The following is an 18,304-nucleotide window of genomic DNA, read 5'->3' on the forward strand; positions in this document are numbered from 1 at the left end:
TTATTTTATCTTATATTAAAAGATTTTAGTTTCCTGAATTGGAATTTGCAGTGCCTGTAATAAGTGTTTACATATTTTTTATGTTGAAAAATAACTTTTTATAGCTATTACATTTTTAATTTATTAAAATTACGTCCTCGGGTACAATCGATAAAGTGGACTGTTTTAGGATTTTTTACATTAATATAATATAATATTATTATAAAATTAATTAATTATATTATATTAATTATACTATTAATAGCATTAGTTATATTAATATAATATTAATAATATAATATATTAATATAATGTAATATATTATAAAATATTAACATTTTAATCAAAATATTTTAGACGCAATACAGTGAATCCGTAGCAAAAATTCACAAGAAAAAGCCTAATCTGTCACACAGCAAAAAAGAGAATAAACACAAATGACAAAATACTTAATTAAAAAACACAAATTACAAAACACTTACAAAACCAGTAATCTTGAAACAGACTACGTTCCTTGAAATATCAAGGACAGTGAAAACATAATCTGACTGATGGAACTATAGCTTTCTTTTTCATGTGGTTTCTATCTTTTTAAGGTGTGATTGTCTCAAGACTCTATCCAGTACTTTTGTTTTTTTGGGAGGAGGGATTCAAGAAAAACCAAAAAATGCACCACCAATTTGTGTATACATTTTTGTCCTGTTATTACGAGTCAAACAAAATTTCGGCGGCGGGGGGGGGGGGGGGGGTACTCTGCCCAGATTCGGCCTTAAGCTGTCTTCCGGAATCAGCAGATTGTTAATGTTTGACTATTTACATAGAAAAAGCACTGTCAAATTTAGGCGACGAGTTCTGCTTTGTGATTTTAATGGTTAAACATGGCACCACAGATGAAACTGAGTCACTCCTTTAAAAGCTTCATAATCTTAAACAACCGAACGAAAACCTTTGAAAATCGCAGTTTTCATGTATAAATGAGCCCGAGATGGATTCCAGAGACAAAAATCTGTTTTCAAATGTTCTTGTTACTTCAAATTTCAACCAAAAATAACAAATAAACCCAGAATACTAAATTGCTCATTTTAAGGCATCTGCTTTCTTAAAGATCCAGAGTATTTCATTGCTCATGTTAGCCTTAGCATAGATTTTTCTGAACCGAAGATAATTTATCTAACAATTCATTTATGAAAAGCAACTCAAAATCCACAGAATGACAGTAGCGACAAAGAGAGGCCTAATGGATCACATTGTAAATAAAATAGCACAAAAAATATATATAAATATATACATATATAACGCTGAATTAGACAGTTTTTACGGAATCCATTTTATTTATTGTCTAGGACAGGCCTATTACAAAGGCTCATTGCTCATGTCAACTACGATATGGATATTGCAACTTCTGCACTTAAGATAGTATATGTCAGCGCATGTGCTTGTGTTCAGCAACTCGAACTCCATAGATTGACACTTACGACAAAATGGGTCATTCCATGCCTGGGGGTAGTATCTGATGTGAGGTTTTGCAGATGTGCCCTGAAAGAAGATCAAACCTAATTAAAAGCTGTAAAATAACACAAAACCACAAAAAAAAACAGACTACTTGAACCAATTGTGCGACCAGAGAAATATTTGTTCTTTTTTACTGATTTTTTTTTTCACATAGGATGGAAATACAGTTTTGGAAATACCAACTGCATTTTTCTTTGAAAAAAATTCGTTGGAGGATTTTTTCGTGGGGGTATTTTTTGCAAAGGTGGAATTCCCGACGTTGTTTGAAAAACGATTACAGATTAAATTAAAGAAAAATAAGTTTTCTCAACTGAAAGTAAGCAGTAACACTAAAACATAAACCAACAGAAATTTTTCCCATACCCATATATGAGGGGTCCTCTCCCCTCCTAAATCCCTCGCTATTTACACTGAAGACAGACTTTTTGTCCCAATTGTGTGACCAGAGAAAAATTTGTTCTTTTTTATTGAATTGTTTTGTTTTTTTTTCACATAGGATGGAAATACAGTTTTGGAAATACCAAACTGTATTTTTCTTGGATAAATACCAAAAAATATACCCCCGGAGGTAGGCAAATGCCACCTATCCAATTGACGGCCCTGAGTCAAGATTAGCGAGCGCAAATTTCGTGAAGTTTTTGTCAGATTGTACTGCATTACTAGCAGCATTAGGACCAAGACCCAAGTTCAACTTTCTAATACATCATTATTAGCCGAACTGAAACAACAATTTTGTCAATCTGGACATGAAATATTTTCATACGCAGCGAAACGAAACAAGACATTACATTCTGCAATACCTTTAATGTTCTTGAAATTTTGAACACTATGATTTTTTTTAATGAGATATAACAAAAGCATTTTCAAAATCTAGAGGAGTGGAAAATATATAAGGGGCATCATTGCCAGCATTAATATTTCAGTATTAATCAGGTGAAGGTGGATGACAATTGCTTTTAGTTGCGCGTTTTATTTTAAGTTAGGTCTACCGTTAAGTTTTGTATGAATTTGGATATAAACACTGGTAGGCTATCATTCCATAAACACCTATGGAGGGAAAGGAGACTCTAGCCTTGGATCTCCCTTAAAACCCCTGAGTTCTCTCGGATTTATAGCACATCCTATTTAAATTATAAATAAATTTATTTTTGTTTAAAATTTATTTTGTGAAATAAATAAGTTGAATGAGTAAAAAATTAATTAAGCTAAATAATAAAATAAAATTATTTTGCGAAACAAATTAAAGAAAAAAAAACTTGCCTGGGATTTCAGTTTAGTCTTAGTACTACGCTGATGTGGAATGCCTACTTTCTGGCAAATTCTTGCAAATTTTTAAAATTTCAATGTTTCTGATGATTTTGAACTAACAGAATACCTTTCAAAACATTTTAGTGTTGAATTGGAATAGGGTTCATTGCTAGTCATCTGCTTCACGCTTCAGGGAACTGTCACTAGTGAAAAATTGAAAGCTAAGGCTACCTTTCACCTTTGCTAAATTTGGAGAAGTTTACCTTCCAATTATATGAGTAGGTTCAAAACCAGAGAAGAAAATTTAAGAAAGATTTTCAACCAGTGAACAAGTATTTCAAGAAAAAATAAAAATTCCTCAGGTTTTTTAATATCCAGAAAAATTTCGCATACTGTCAAAAAACAGGTAAGATTTTGAAGGAAGAAGGGGAGTAGTGATATAGTAAATTATTAAATCGATAGCCAAAATTATTTACCCAGTTCTTAGGATCAAAGAAGCAACACAAAAATCAGTTAGACTTTTCAATCCCCCACCCCTGTCTTTTACTTTACCTTATAATCTGACCATTTAAAGTATAGTTGCTACGGACTAAACCTTTTTACTGGGATGCAGCAACTACTGCCAGCATGATGCAAGTTTGACTGGAAGCAACCAGTGAAAGGTTAAACTTTTTTATTGTCATCAGACTTTTTTCTTACCATAGAATTTAGAAATTAAAATTTCATAATCTGCCAGTTTGCAAGTATTTTTTTATTGACTAGAAAGTGAAAACACTTGAGTAATTGAGTGATTAGATTTGTATTTGATCAACTTAATCAGGGAACGCCCCATAGGACAGGAGGGCAAGTTGGGCAAAACCCTCTTTAAGAAAAAACAACTTTTAAGCTTGACAACTTTCTTGACAGATGGGCCAAATGGTCAACACTTTCCAAACAGTAAAACGCGGGTGAACAGGGATTGATACAAATCTAATGCTTGGGTGGGGGAACCAGTTAAACTTTAGCACAATATTTCTTTCTTGAGGGGGGAGAAGATATGTCTCTGATACTACCCCTGATATGCCCTTGCAGTTGAAGTATATGGTCACAAGGTCCTAGAAGAGAAAAGGTGACTGATAATCAGATAAAAAAAAAGATAAGCTGTACAAAAATATATAAAAATTCCGGATGATTACATCCAGACGGGGGGAAGGGGGGGGGGTACACAGCTTTAAAAAAATCATATGCTTACAAATTAGATTACACGGAACATATAAAAATTCCAGTGACATTCGTAAAAACTGGACATCTTGCGGAGTGGATATGGATTTAAAACCCTTGTCCCCCCTCTTAAAAGAAAAACAAACGGTTTTAGTACCTGATGAAAAATAAGATTGTCTCTTAATCATTAAAGTTTACGTTCACTTTATAGTGGGAGCAACACAAAAATTAAAAACGTAACATTTCGTCACCAAAACCACAAAAAAAGAAAAAAAAGAATACAGCAATGTGGTCAAGTCAACTCAACCATGTCATGTTAAGCAAGGTGTATGCAATAAAATAGAAGATTCTTAAACTCAAGAATAGCTGGCTGGCTAGTGAACGAACTCGAACGAGGAAGCGCAATCATTATGACGTTTAAGAGAGGTGAGTATATATTATACTAAAAGTAGCGGAACATTGAAAATAGTTAATAAGAAATTATCTAACTGAAAAGACTCATGGATTTTAATTTTATGGTATGTATATTTCATAATAATTTTAGAGGGATTTCATAGTAGTTTACAAAAGGCTGGACAAGGGGTCAAGTTCAAGTATACTATATGATAGGTACGTACATGAGGGGGGGGGGTATCAGGGAGTCCAAAGATTTTCCGAATTTTCGGCATACACTCTCTAAATTATCAGACAGTTTTTTTTAGTATTGTTCCCCATCCCCAAAAAATCCTTAGTATGTACCTCCTCTGTGATAACGATATCTGTGCTATTTACAAAAGAAACGCACAATTTTGAATTCCAGGGTTGTTTTGGAGCATTAAAAAGATCTAATCAGGGTATAAACTCCTGATTTATATGCCCCATAAAGAGGAAACACCTCGAATCGATCGGTTTAAGATTTTGAAGAACGTTATAAAAATCTACCAGTGTCAAAGAGCTTTATTGAGCAAAATCACTACTGCAGATAAAATATACATAAGCCTTAATCTTTACTGAAAAAAAAATCACAATTTAAGACCTATTATTTGAACACTAATGCGAAGTTATTAATGCATATTATTTGGTGCATTAAACCGACAAGACTTAAAGAAAAAAAATTAACAAAATTACATGATTCACTGTTGAAAAAAAAAACAAGGTTAAAAAAATATCGTGCTATTAAATAATAATAATCTTTTATTCGGAAAAAGACATTACTCCTTTGTTTTTTTTTTTTTTTGTAAAACAGTTCAGCAAGGCTATGATTCATTTCTCTCTATTCCTGAAGTATCATGGCACTTTCTCAGTCTATAAATAAACCTTCATAAAATTCGATGTCCAATTTTCTCTATATACATAATCTATCTAGATTCTCCTAAATATAATGTTTTTAAATTGATAGTCTTGTATTTATTTTTCCTATAAATAATTATCCAATAGATCTTTTAAATATATACTGCTTGGATTCTCTTTGAAATTTGACTAGCCTAGGCCCTGAGCTAAAAGTCACGGAGACTGACAAATCTCCCATGTCTCCACACATGTGCATTGTTTGCCTCCCCTTTCCCCCGGTTTTTAGAAACTTAATTTGCAATAAAAATTTTATTTCAAAATTTGACATTAAAAAGACGGACTCACAAGACAGACGCTGGGTCTTTATGTAAGGGGAGAGACATATGTAGTGATAGCTACTTTTATTTCAAAATTTGACATTGAAAAGACGGACTCACAAGACTTTGCATCTTTATATACAGGGAGAGACATGATAGCTCCTTTTAATTCAAAATTTGACATTAAAAAGACGGACTCACAAGACGTTGGATCTTTATGTAAGGGGAGAACATATGTGGTGATATCTTCAAAATTTGACATTAAAAAGACGGACTCACAAGACGTTGGATCTTTATGTAAGGGGAGAACATATGTGGTGATAGCTTCAAAATTTGACATTAAAAAGACGGACTCACAAGACGATCTTTATGTAAGGGGAGAACATATGTGGTGATAGCTTCAAAATTTGACATTAAAAAGACGGACTCACGAGACGTTGGGTCTTTATGTAAGGGGAGAGACATATGTGGTGATAGCTTCAAAATTTGACATTAAAAAGACGGACTCACAAGACGTTGGGTCTTTATGTAAGGGGAGAACATATGTGATGATAGCTTCAAAATTTGACATTAAAAAGACGGACTCATAAGACGTTGGGTCTTTATGTAAGGGGAGAACATATGTGGTGATAGCTTCAAAATTTGACATTAAAAAGACGGACTCACAAGACGTTGGGTCTTTATGTAAGGGGAGAGACATATGTGGTGATAGCTGTTTTCTGTCACATATGTGGAGCTTTTGCTCAATGAATCCTTAAAATGTTGGCTGATGCCATAGAGACAGGGGCTGAAAGAAAGGCAAAACGGGGCACTTACCGTACTATTACTTCCCACCACTATTGGCTGAAATATGAAGACCCACTATTGTTGATGTGGTGATTACTAGAATTTAAGGACCCCTTCCGCTCAGCAGCAATGGCATGTTGGCAATGAACAGCAGAAGAAGGATTTCTACCCCCCCCCCATAAAGAGCAAAAAATACCTTTTCATGGAATTGGTACATACATTACCAGATATGTGCATAAACTGATATCCATCGAAGGTTGACAACTTATTTTTTTTTATCTTTATACTAGCGAGAATAAACGAAAACAAAATGGTAACTCCCAAACAATGTAAGCCACGAGAGCTTTGAGCAATACAGCGAACAGACATTCTTTGTTTTTGGATTAATTTTTCATTAGGACAATTTTCACTTATACCTTGCCTTTTATTCTTAAGTGTAAATGCTATTTTTTCAACAAATACCGATATTTGTCAGTTGTTTTTCTGTATTTCACTGTTACGCTCCTATTAATATCATAATAATATTTTCAAATAATATCGGTAAATCTGGCTCACCCTCCATGAAATATACCCCCCCACTCTTTGGAGACTCCTCCGCGGAAATTTTACTCAGCGCAGAGCACACCCTCGTCAAATTCCCTCCAGACAGTTCCATCCTCGTTGAAAATCACCTATCCCAAAATTTCTTGCGGATGATTCAGCCTGAAAGTTTCTCCTTATTATACGTTCTTTGAAAAAGATTTTAATCTCTAATCGATTTCACGATCAGTCCGGAAATTCCCCCTTCCATGTAAATTTTCCCGGAAGTCACAACAAGGAGGGAAATAGCCCCTAGATAGTTCCCCAGGAACATCTCCACATGGAAAATTGAGTTGGCGAAGGGAACGTAAGACAATTAAAAAGAATTTCGTATAAGAATTCTACCAAATCCCCCCAGTGTAAAATTTCAAATAGGAAATTCACCCCTGCGCACAAAATCCGCCCGCCCCCACCCAAAAAAAAACAATGTCTGTATACTTTCCAATAACACATACCATATATAAACAACGACGAATTTCATAGCTCTCCCCGCAGACTGTGGGAGTTCCTTTACCCCTAAAGACATAGTTTATTTGATCTTTCAACTAAACTGAACAAAATGACTATCTCAAAATTTTGTCAGATAACTTTGGAAAAAATAGACGTGGGAGGGGGTCAGTTGTCCCCCAATATTTTTGATCACTTAAAAATGGCACTAGAACTTTCAATTTCCGTTCGAACGCATTCTTTCCTGATCTTCTATGACTATTATTTCAATACGACCAACACTAACAAAAAGGTCAATCCTTACTTACAGTTCGTTACCACGAACTGTACGGTTCAACATACCCTTCTGGTAGATGTGTTAATGACATGAATTGAAAGGCGTCCCCCCCACACAAAAGGCCATCGCTTCTAGTTCGATATTCTAATAACACAAGATTTTGATCATTTGTCTTTTGGACGAAATTTTACGACAGATTTTAATAATATAGTTTGACAACAGCGTATTAGATGACTGGAAAGGGGTGAATATTATTCAAATGGGTTGAAAACCTACGTAATTTTGACCTTCACAAGGGATGAGGCACCTTTTCAAATCACATACTCTTGCTTTACCCCACGTTTAGTTGAGATCCCACACAGAGGTTAGCTTGTTTGTTCAGACAACCCAATGGCGGATATAGTTTATCAGCTTTTATTTCTATCAGCTTTAGTTGGCGACCTTTTATGAGGAAGTAATGATGACAAGATTTCCGACACGCCCTTTTCTTTCACCCTCTCCAGCTAGAAGTAGGGTTAGATTAGTTTCAGATACTCCTCAGCCTAAACAATCTCGAATTATTTTTCATTCAATTTAAAAAAAAAACAGGATCTAGGATTTTCCGGATGACTTTTTTTTTAAATTAGTTCAAATAAATTTAGAGGAATTTGGTTCAGAAGTCTTTCTTAAAGAACGGGGACAAAAAGTCAAACTTAAACGCGAAGAGCGGGGTATTGGGAAAGGTGCCATCCCTTTCATATACGGAATATTTTCTACTCGTTTCAGGATTTAACACTGCTCCTTATTTCCAGTTGGGAAAAAAAAACTTGTTTTTACTTAATTTCTGATCATTTTTCAAATAATGTCGGTTAGTGCTCCCCTCTCTATGGAAAATTTCCACCCACAAAAAATCCCTCCAAGGAAAGCTCCTCCCGCGTAAAATCTTCACCTGCCGGGAAATTCCATCCTATCTACAAATTTTCCCGAAAAATATTTCTTGAGGACGATTCGGCCTGAAAATTCTCCTAGGCATACTATCATTTGACAAAAGACCTGTTTTTATCTGATCGGATTTTCAAGTCTTGCCGAAAATCTCTCCCTCTCCCCTATGTGAAACATTCTCCCATAAATCCTTCCCCCCCTTTAATCGAAAATTTATACCGCAGAAAATTTCCCCGTGGAGAATTTCTCCAGGTGATTATTCCACCGAGGATAATTTCTGCCGCAGAATACGCTGCTTCCATAGCAAAATCCCAAAGAAAATTCCAACCCTGCTGAAAATTTCCCGCGGACAATTCCTCCAGAACATCTGTGCATATAAAATTAAGTCACAAAAAAGAAGTCAAGACAAAAAAGATGGAATTCGTACATTAATTTTTCAGTAATCCCCCCCCCCTTCCCCCCGCTCAACAATGAATAATACCCGTAAAAAATTCCCTGAAAAAATTACAATTCCCAAGAACAAATAGGCTACTATAATATGCAAATAATGGGCAAATTTTATAACTTGTGGCCCTTTCCTCGGGGGCTGTGGGGGTCATGTCATCCCCAAATGCATATTTATTGGAACTTTTATACCAAGCTGAATAAAATTACTAGCGCAAAATACTGATCATATGACTTTGTGGAACAAGAGGCGTGGGAAGGATTTTTGATCACTTAAAAAGGGCACAAGAATTTTTCATTTCCATTTGGATGGAAATGATCCTGACCTTCTAAAAGACCGTCTCCTGATCTTCCAGGACTATTGGTTTAATACGATCACCCCTGAAAAAAAACAAAAAAACATTCGTGATCTTTCTTCTGATAAAAATAAAAACTTCACAACTTAGCAGATGAAAGCTTGAATCCTCTACAGCAGGGTTATCTGACACGCTGAACTAGATGGCGCGATTTTCAGTAAGGTTCATTGACTTTTAGGGGATAATCCTCCCTTTTTTCGAAAATCAGACAAATTTACTCAGGGCCATAGCTTTTAAAGGGCAACATTAGACTTAATGAATCTTGTATTTTTGGAATCAGCATAAAAACCAGTTCTTTGATGTATCTTTTGTTATCAAAATTCTGTTTTTCAGAGTCTTCATTACTATTGGGCCAAGACACTCCTTACTTACATTTCGTTGCCAGGAACTGCTTGATTATCTTCTAGGCTAAAAAGGTTTCTATTTTCTCGTTCTAGAAATCACTTCAAATTTTGCGATTTGAGAAAGACTTTTCTTCTTTATTGCACGCTCTCAACACTGAAATTTTTTTCTTTTAGTGTTGCTCCGCAAAACATTCACCATCGAGCAAGTGTAAGTTGGGTAGCAATACCGCGCATGCGGTATTCTGGCGGTATTTGGGCAGCAACAGCATTACCACAATGCGCTTTTTCAGCTGAAATGTGCACCCTGGTACTGCTCAAAACAATCGTATTTGTTCAAAATTTAATAAGTATTGCTGAAATACAAGACTTAAATTAATTCCTTTTCACTAATTTAGGTAATATTTGCTGCACTATTTGGTTCATCTTGGCCCAAACCTGCATTCAAATTTATTCGAATTGAAGATGCTTACGGAAGACCCTATTTGTTGAATGAAAACGATGGGAACTGGTGGGTGAGAAATATACATAAAGCATATCCACCATACGTAGAAAATGCAGAAATAGAGCTTCATTCGTGGTTAGAGCAACAGGTTCCTCGCTTGAATGAAGAATTGGTGCCTCGGAGCAGGGGTGTTGCACAAATTAGAGATGTAACCCGCAGTCTATTACAAGAAAATGAACTGTCAATTACAAATTCTGACACTACTCATAGGGAGGGGTTGCCATTCGAAAGTTTTCAGGCGTTGATCCTAGAGCCCCAACAACGATTTAATAGGGCCAGAAATGATCAAATGACAACAGAGGTAGAGAGAGAGGCCACAGTTGTCGACACTCAAGAAGAAACAGACAGTTTAGAGCTTTTGGAATTACAAGATACAGAAGCAGAGGCAGAAGATACCATGGAGCAACAGTCACTATCAGCGAAAGAAAACCTTGAAAATATCCTTGTTGTTGACGAAAATGATAATGAAGGTACTACTAATATGCCAATTATGGAAACAGATGGCCAACCACTTGAGCTTGTTGAAGAAGAATTGAGAAACATGGTACAAAGAGATGAAGACACTGATGAAGTGCAAAGTGCGAGTCAAGATGAAGTGCAAACAACAGAACTTTTAGATGTGCAAGATACAGAAGCAGAGGAAAAGCTTGAAAACAAAGTCCTTTTTGTTGATGAAAAGGATGATGAAAGTACAAATATGCCAGATATAGAAAACAATATTCAACCACTTGAGATTGTTGAAGAAGAATTAAGAAATATGGTACAAACAGATGGGGACACTAATCTGTTTTTAAACGAAAGCTCTCCTTCATCAAGCACAATAAGCGAAGATAACGTAAGACCTTTAATAATAATGGCCGTACCCATTGAAGAGATTAATAACGAGGAAACTGGCTTAAATGACCGACAAGATTTTCTACCAGCACATTCTGAAATCACCAATAATAGTGAGCCTCCGATTAGCGATCAAGATATCTTTGAAGATTATACCATACAAGAGAGACTTCCACAAACAGAAAGAGGTGAAGGAACACCAGAGAGAATTAATGATATAGACTATGAAGCATCTGGTGACTTTTCAGGTGATTACCAAGACACGGAGGTACAGAGCAGGAACATACAAGCATTCAAAAGGGAAGTAAGGCCTGATGACAGAGAAAATATGAAATTCCGGAAATTTTCGGAAATACGAAACGATCCCGGTGATGTTGTGAAAATTCATGAAAACAATGAGACCAAAATTAGTGGTGTAAACGATAGAAAGTTAAATCGAGTTATAAAAACGATAAAAGGCGTAGTCGATACAACAGCGAAGTTAAAAGAATTCAACCAACAGAAGGATAAAGACATCATTAATGAAAGTAGAGAGAATGAAAAGGCAACCAGAAGAGAGGAAGAGAAGCAGAATCAGCGAACCAACACGTCTGATTCCGCAAAGTTGACGACTGCTAGAGATCCTCTTCAGTCAACCTCCGTACCCACAATGACTGACGAAAAATCTGCATCGCCAGTCAGCGCCACAAGAATTTTATTCAGTCTCCACAAAGACAAAGCGTAAGAAAATGCCAAACTTGGTACTAATCCTGAAACAAAATATTTTTATATCCATTTTTTGAAATAAATTGAACATAGATGAGAGAATATTTCATATAGATGACTAGCCTCCTTTATTTATGAAACTAACAAAATAATGAAATAATTAAATAAACATAGCAACTACTAGAAAATCAAATGACCTGTGCTCAGTAGATCAATTAATATAGAATAATTGCTCTGTAACGATTCGATGGCGACATCTTTTTTCTGCATTAGGCGGTAAAAGAAAATTGCGGTAAAAACACTTCTTTGCTTAAGTCTAATCCACATGTGGCGTCAGTTAGAGCACAATACATAGAAATAACTATTTTCATAAAATCATAACTTCCTTCCTCTTTTACATCTTATCAACCTGAAGTGATGATACCTAGACATTGAATATATATATAGCTAACCTGCATGTGAGAACAAACTGATAGCTCTAAGGTTCTTTTCTACTCTTAGGATTAAGCTGGACGGTTGCAAAATAACTTTTCCACACTTCAATCACTTACCTTCAAAATAGAGGGACCTCCGCCACTACCCAATGATCCTCTTCTTGAGTGTTCAGAATCCTTGCTCAATGTACTATCACAAGTGGAATCGTCACTTGGAATTTCTGAAAATGAGAAAAAATGAGTTTTAGTTGACGTCATCGAATCCTAAAATAATATTGGGGTGGTACAATTTTAGTAGGAATACAAATTGATAAAACCTAATCGAAAAAACGTACAGTACCATCAAAAATTTCAAAACAAAAAATTCTAACTTTTTGAAAAAGATGATAAGCTTCCTTTGCAGGCTTAAGACACTAATTTCCGTTGATTAATTTGATTAATTTGGTTAATTAACCTAATGAATGCTAAACGAATAAAACTGGGAATTTTTGGTGTATCTTAGATCGTCCACTATGTTAACATAACTTATAACAAATGAAACTTAATTACATAGATTAAACTATTTCCATTATAGTTTTTACTTTAATTTACTTTCATATCAAAGCATGACCAGTGTGTTACAAGGGTATAGTATAACCATAAGTAAACAAGTGAGAAACTAGAAAATAATTCCAAGAAATGGGTCTCATTTACCACCAAGACACAGTCAATTAAAAATCGATAGTAGAAATGCCAGCAAAGATGATTTTAAGTGTGTACAGTCTAGGGATTTCTATAGGAGATGTGAAGATTCATCGATGGCTAAATTTTAACCATTTTTTTTCTTTTTTTGCAAATCCAAGGAATTTTCTTTCTTATATATTGTTGATAGGAAGAGGGGAAGGAGGAGAAGCCCAGATAACCATAGGAGCGTCTTTTGAACAATATCATAAAATTCAGTTGACGTCCAATATGAGGCGGAATTGTTCCTTATTAGAAATATATTAAATTTAATGGACTGGTCCCATCGAACCTCATCAACCTTGCTTGTAAGGCCAATGTACCTGTTTCATTGGGACAGCCTTTCAGATGACAACGTCACAGCCGAAAAACTGGAATAGTATCAGTCGTTCTGTCAATAGTAAACACCCGGTAACATAATAAAACAAGAGCTAAGAGCTCATATGGCACTTGTGACGAGGCATGAAGAGCTAAGAGCCAAGAGATCATATGGTATGAGCTCTAACAAAATTCTATGAATCAATAGATTGATTTAAAAGGAAAATAAGAGGCTTAATGCCGGTCAGGATTTAAAATAAGAGCTCTGAGTCACGATGTCCTTCTAAATATCAAAATTCATTGAGATCCGATCACCCACTCGTATGTTATAAATACCTAATTTTTCCTCTCCCTTTAGCCCCCCAGATGGTCGAATCTGGGAAAACGACTTTGTCAAGTCAATTTGTGCAGCTCCCTGACACGCCTACCAATTTTCATCGTCCTAGCACGTCCAGAAGCACCAAACTCGCCAAATCACTGAACCCCTCCCCCCCCCCCAACTCCCCCAAAGAGAGCGAATCCAGTACGGTTCCGTCAATCACATATCAAGGACATTTGCTTATTCTATCCACCAAGCTTCACCCCGATTCCTCCACTCAAAGCGTTTTCCAAGATTTCCCCCTCCGACTCCCCCCAATGTCAAAAGATCTGGTCGGGATTTGAAATAAGAGCTCTGAGACATGAATTCCTTCTAATTATCAAATTTCATTAAGATCCGATCACCTATTCGTAAGATAAATATACCCCAACTTTCACGTTTTCCAAGAATTCCGGTTTCCCCCTCCAATCCCCCCAATGTCACAGGATCTGGTCGGAATTTAAAATTAGAGCTTTAAAGCAAAAGATCCTTCTAAATCAAATTTTCGTAAGTTACAAATACCTCAATTTTCAAAATTACCCCCCCCCCTCCCAACTCCACCAAAGAGAGCAGATCCGGTCCGGTTATGTCAGTCACGTATCTTAGACTGGTTTTTATTCTTCCCATCCAGTTTCATCCTGATCTCACCGCTTTAAGTATTTTCTAAGATTTCCGGTACCCCCCAACTGCCCCCCCCCATTTACGGTGGATCCGGTTGATATTTAAAATAAGAGATCTGAGTTACGAGGTCCTTCTAAATATGAAACTTCATTAAGATCCGATCACTCTTCGAAAGTTGAAAATACGTCATTTTTTCCAATTTTTCAGAATTAACCTCACCCCCCCAATAGAGCGAATCCGTTCCAATTATGTAAATCACGTATCTAAGACTTCTGCATATTTTTCCCACCAAGTTTCATCCCGATCCCTCCAATCTAAGCGTTTTCCATCATTTTAGGTCCCCCCACCCCAAACTCCCCCCAATGTCACTAGATCAGGTCGGGACTTAAAATAAGAGTTTTGAGACACGTCCTTCTAAATATCAAATTTCATTGAGATCCGATCATCCGTTCTTAAGTTAAAAATACCTCATTTTTTCTAATTTTTCAGAATTAACACCCCCCAACTACCCCAAAGAGAGCGGATCCGTTCCGGTATGTCAATCATGTATCTAGGACTTCTGCTGATTTTTCCCACCAAGTTTCATCCTGATCACCTCCACTCTAAGTGTTTTCCAAGTTTTAGGTTTCCCCCTCCCAACCCCCCCCCCCAATGTCACGGGATCCGGTCGGAATTTCAAATAAGAGCTCTGAGACACGATACCCTTCTAAATATCAAATTTCATTAAGATCCGATAACCCGTTCGAAAGTTAAAAATACCTCATTTTTTCTAATTTTTCAGAATTAACCTCATTATCTTAAACGGGTTTTTATTCTTCTCACCCAGTTTCATCCTGATCTCACCGCTTTAAGTGTTTTCTAAGATTTCCGGTTCCCCCCAACTGCCCCCCCCCCCCAATTACGCTGGATCCGGAGAGATTTAAAATAAGAGATCTGAGTTACGAGGTCCTTCTAAATATGAAGTTTCATGAAGATCCGATCACCCCTTCGTAAGTTAAAAATACGTCATTTTTTCTATTTTTTTTAGAATTACCCCCCCCCCCCCCAAATAGAGCCGATCCGTTCCAATTATGTAAATCACGTATCTAAGACTTTTGCTTATTTTTATCACCAAGTTTCATCCCGATCCCTCCAATCTAAGCGTTTTCCATCATTGTAGGTTCCCCCACCCCGAACTTCCCCCAACGTCACCAGATCCGGTCGGGACTTAAAAAAAGAGCTTTGAGACACGATATCCCTCTAAATATCAAATTTCATTGAGATCCGATCACCCGTTCGTAAGTTACAAATTCCTCATTTTTTCTAATTTTTCAGAATTACCCCCCCCCCCCCAACTACCCCAAAGAGATCGGATCCGTTCCGGTTATGTCAATCATGTATCTAGGACTTGTGCTTATTTTACCACCAAGTTTCATCCCGATCCCTCCACTCTAAGTGTTTTCCAAGATTTTAGGTTTCCCCCTCCCAACTCCCCCCCCCAATATCACTAGATCCAGTCGGGATTTAAAATAGCAGCACTGAGACACGATATCCTTCCAAACATCAAATTTCATTAAGATCCGATCAACCGTTCGTAAGTTAAAAATACTTCAATTTTTCTATTTTTTTCCGAATTAACGGGCCCCCCACTCCCCCCCAGATGGTCAAATCGGGAAAATGACTATTTCTAATTTAATCTGGTCCGGTCCCTGATACGCTTGCGAAATTTCATCGTCCTAGCTTACCTGGAAGTGCCTAAAGTAGCAAAACCGGGACCGACAGACCGACAGAATTTGCGATTGCTATATGGCACTTGGTTAATACCAAGTGCCATAAAAACCTACGTCTTCAGAGGTAATAATAGCGGGATTGACGCTAATCAAATCTCCAGGCAAAGGATAAGTTTCGAGGAGATATCGAATCTTGTTTTGGACAGGACATCTTGTCTTGAAATTGTCGAACATTTTCGATAATTTGAAAAGGAAATGCATGAGAAGAAATTAACTAATAAAAAAATGTTGTAAATGCGTTTCAAAAAAAGGAACAAAAAATTTCAAACATTTGTAAAAAAGGAACAAAAAATTTCATTTGATTTTATTGGATCGTCGCAGTTAGCCTGGATTTCCACGGACGGATTTCCATGGATTTCCGTATTGACAGATTTCCGTATCTTTTCCGTATGCTGGATTTCCGTATCTTTGCTGGTGGCCGGCGTTTGCCCACTTGAACATACCCCCCCCCCTCGTGGCTGGTTGGTCTCAGCTCACTTTTGACTTATAAAAAGGAACTAGAACTCTCAATTTCTGATTTAATGAACACCCTCTGAAGTTTCTGCGACCATGAGGCGGGAAAGTGGATGAAGAAGGGGCAGTCCTCCTCCTATACGAAACAAATTATGCTCATTTTGGGGTTTAGTGTTACTCTTCACATTCATAATATAAGCTTAGATCAGAAATATTCCCAGAAACCATAAGAGAGCATATATCAATTTTACATTTTTGATGCGTTTTTTTTTTAAGTTCCTAAGTAGAATTGAGAGAAAGAGTTTGTTTGAGAGAAGAGTTTGAGAGAAAGGGGACAAAACATTGTCCCCTGGACCCATCCTACATCTATTCATATCCGAAAACCGTAATTGAACTGTAAACGCAAAACCGTGTTCAACCGTAAAAATGTAAAGCAAAAAGTAAAAAGTAAAAAGCAAAAAGCAAAACGTAAAAAGTAAAAAGCAAAACGAATTAATTAAATTTGAAAACGCTTTTCGCCCACAAAAATTTAAATATTAGCAATCTGTTGATTCTCAGTGTTAACTAAACTTTCAAAGGGAAGCCACACCTTTCAAGCTCTTTCGCACCATTTTTTGATTTGACACCCACTAACACCAAAAAAGGCATAACTGCATATGGAGTTCTTGGTCATAGTGTTCCACTAGTATGCAAGAAAACATGCTAAAAAAGTTCTTACTTCATAACATGCACAATAATCCTAGTTAACATATTTTGCAGGAGGAGAACCTTTAGTCTTCACTGATTTCCTTGTTTTTCCAGTTTTGCAATAACATTTTTGAAAAAAAAACATGCTTTTGATAAGCATTTTTTTTTTCAAATTTGTGCTGGAAGAAATACCATCCTAAAAAAATGCTAGCCGTTCTGGCTAGGTGGTTGGCGTGCTGGTTTGATAATTCTTTGTCCAAGAGGCATGAGTTCGATCCCTAGTGTAGATAGTTATTTGGTTTGGGATGGGGGTCAGTGGCGCGACTCTGTAAGTTCAGTCAAAATCGACCCAGTTTTCAATGGGTACCTACAGAAATCTGGAGAAGGTAAGCAGGACAGGTGTGCAAAAGCACGGGATGGCTGGCCCCAATCCGCCCATTGCATTTCCTGCCTGAAGGACCACGAAACGGAAATCAGCACCCCCCAGAATGGCCCTTAAGGGTCTAGTGCCGTTATACTTGCTTTACTTTACATCCTAAAAAAATTGTTTATAGACGGGGTTGATCCTGGCCGTTTGTAGTAAATGCCAGGTTTCTTGAAGTTTTTGTTAAATGATGAAGTTTTTTGTATTTCCGCCACTACGGTTTGGATAGCGACGCATACGAATTTATTTTGTAGTTCGCGCAGCATTTAGCGTATTTAGCCGAAATTCCAAAATAAAAAACATTTTATTGGAAAAAATTATGAGCTTCTTAGAAAAACCGGAAAAAAACAAGGAAGGAAGTACAGATAAAGGTTTTCTTCCCTGCAAAAAATGTTAACTAGGATTATTGTGCATATGATGAAGCAAGAATTGTTTTCTTAAGAGGGAACTTTGGTCCCTAGGTGGAACCAAAGTTCTTTTTCATTAAAAATTGAATTCCCGATGTTTCCCAAGTTTTTAAATTATGTATTCACTTAACCAATTCAAACAATCAGATTACATTTTCACTGTAATTGATGCTTTGAAGATTACTGGAGGTATAAGAGATAACGCTATGAAAGAAAAGCTAAAACCTGAAAGGGCCAAACATCAATTTGAATAATCAAGTAAAATTTGATTAGGAAAAGAGTGGAAAATTCTTTTAAACTTTCTAAAGGTCATTGCATCACTTGCGCTTTACTAAACCGATTTGTTTGTCGATAAGTGTGGATTTGTCATAATATCAGTTTTGACACTAATAG

At 36.4% G+C, this 18,304-nt stretch overlaps 2 protein-coding genes across 4 annotated transcripts in view; one reads left to right on the forward strand and one right to left on the reverse strand.

The window, feature by feature from the left end:
• Window positions 1–300: 300 nt before the first annotated feature.
• The window catches only part of LOC136027564 (uncharacterized), an 81,196-nt gene continuing 63,192 nt past the window's right edge, over window positions 301–18,304 (reverse strand). For all 3 annotated transcript variants that reach the window (XM_065704933.1, XM_065704934.1, XM_065704935.1), the window contains 2 exons: window positions 12,272–12,375; window positions 301–1,515 (listed from right to left, as the gene is read on the reverse strand). In XM_065704933.1, the coding sequence (XP_065561005.1) occupies window positions 1,333–1,515; window positions 12,272–12,375 (287 nt within the window). In that variant the 3' untranslated portion in view covers window positions 301–1,332. The remainder of the gene's footprint in view (window positions 1,516–12,271; window positions 12,376–18,304) is intronic.
• Window positions 4,397–11,822, forward strand: LOC136027565 (uncharacterized). The gene is made up of 2 exons (XM_065704936.1): window positions 4,397–4,457; window positions 10,075–11,822. The coding sequence occupies exons 1-2, from the start codon at window positions 4,440–4,442 to the stop codon at window positions 11,737–11,739; spliced, it is 1,683 nt and encodes a 560-aa protein (XP_065561008.1). The 5' UTR covers window positions 4,397–4,439; the 3' UTR covers window positions 11,740–11,822.

This window comes from Artemia franciscana, chromosome 5 (assembly GCF_032884065.1).
Source record: "Artemia franciscana chromosome 5, ASM3288406v1, whole genome shotgun sequence".
Lineage (NCBI taxonomy): Eukaryota > Metazoa > Arthropoda > Branchiopoda > Anostraca > Artemiidae > Artemia > Artemia franciscana.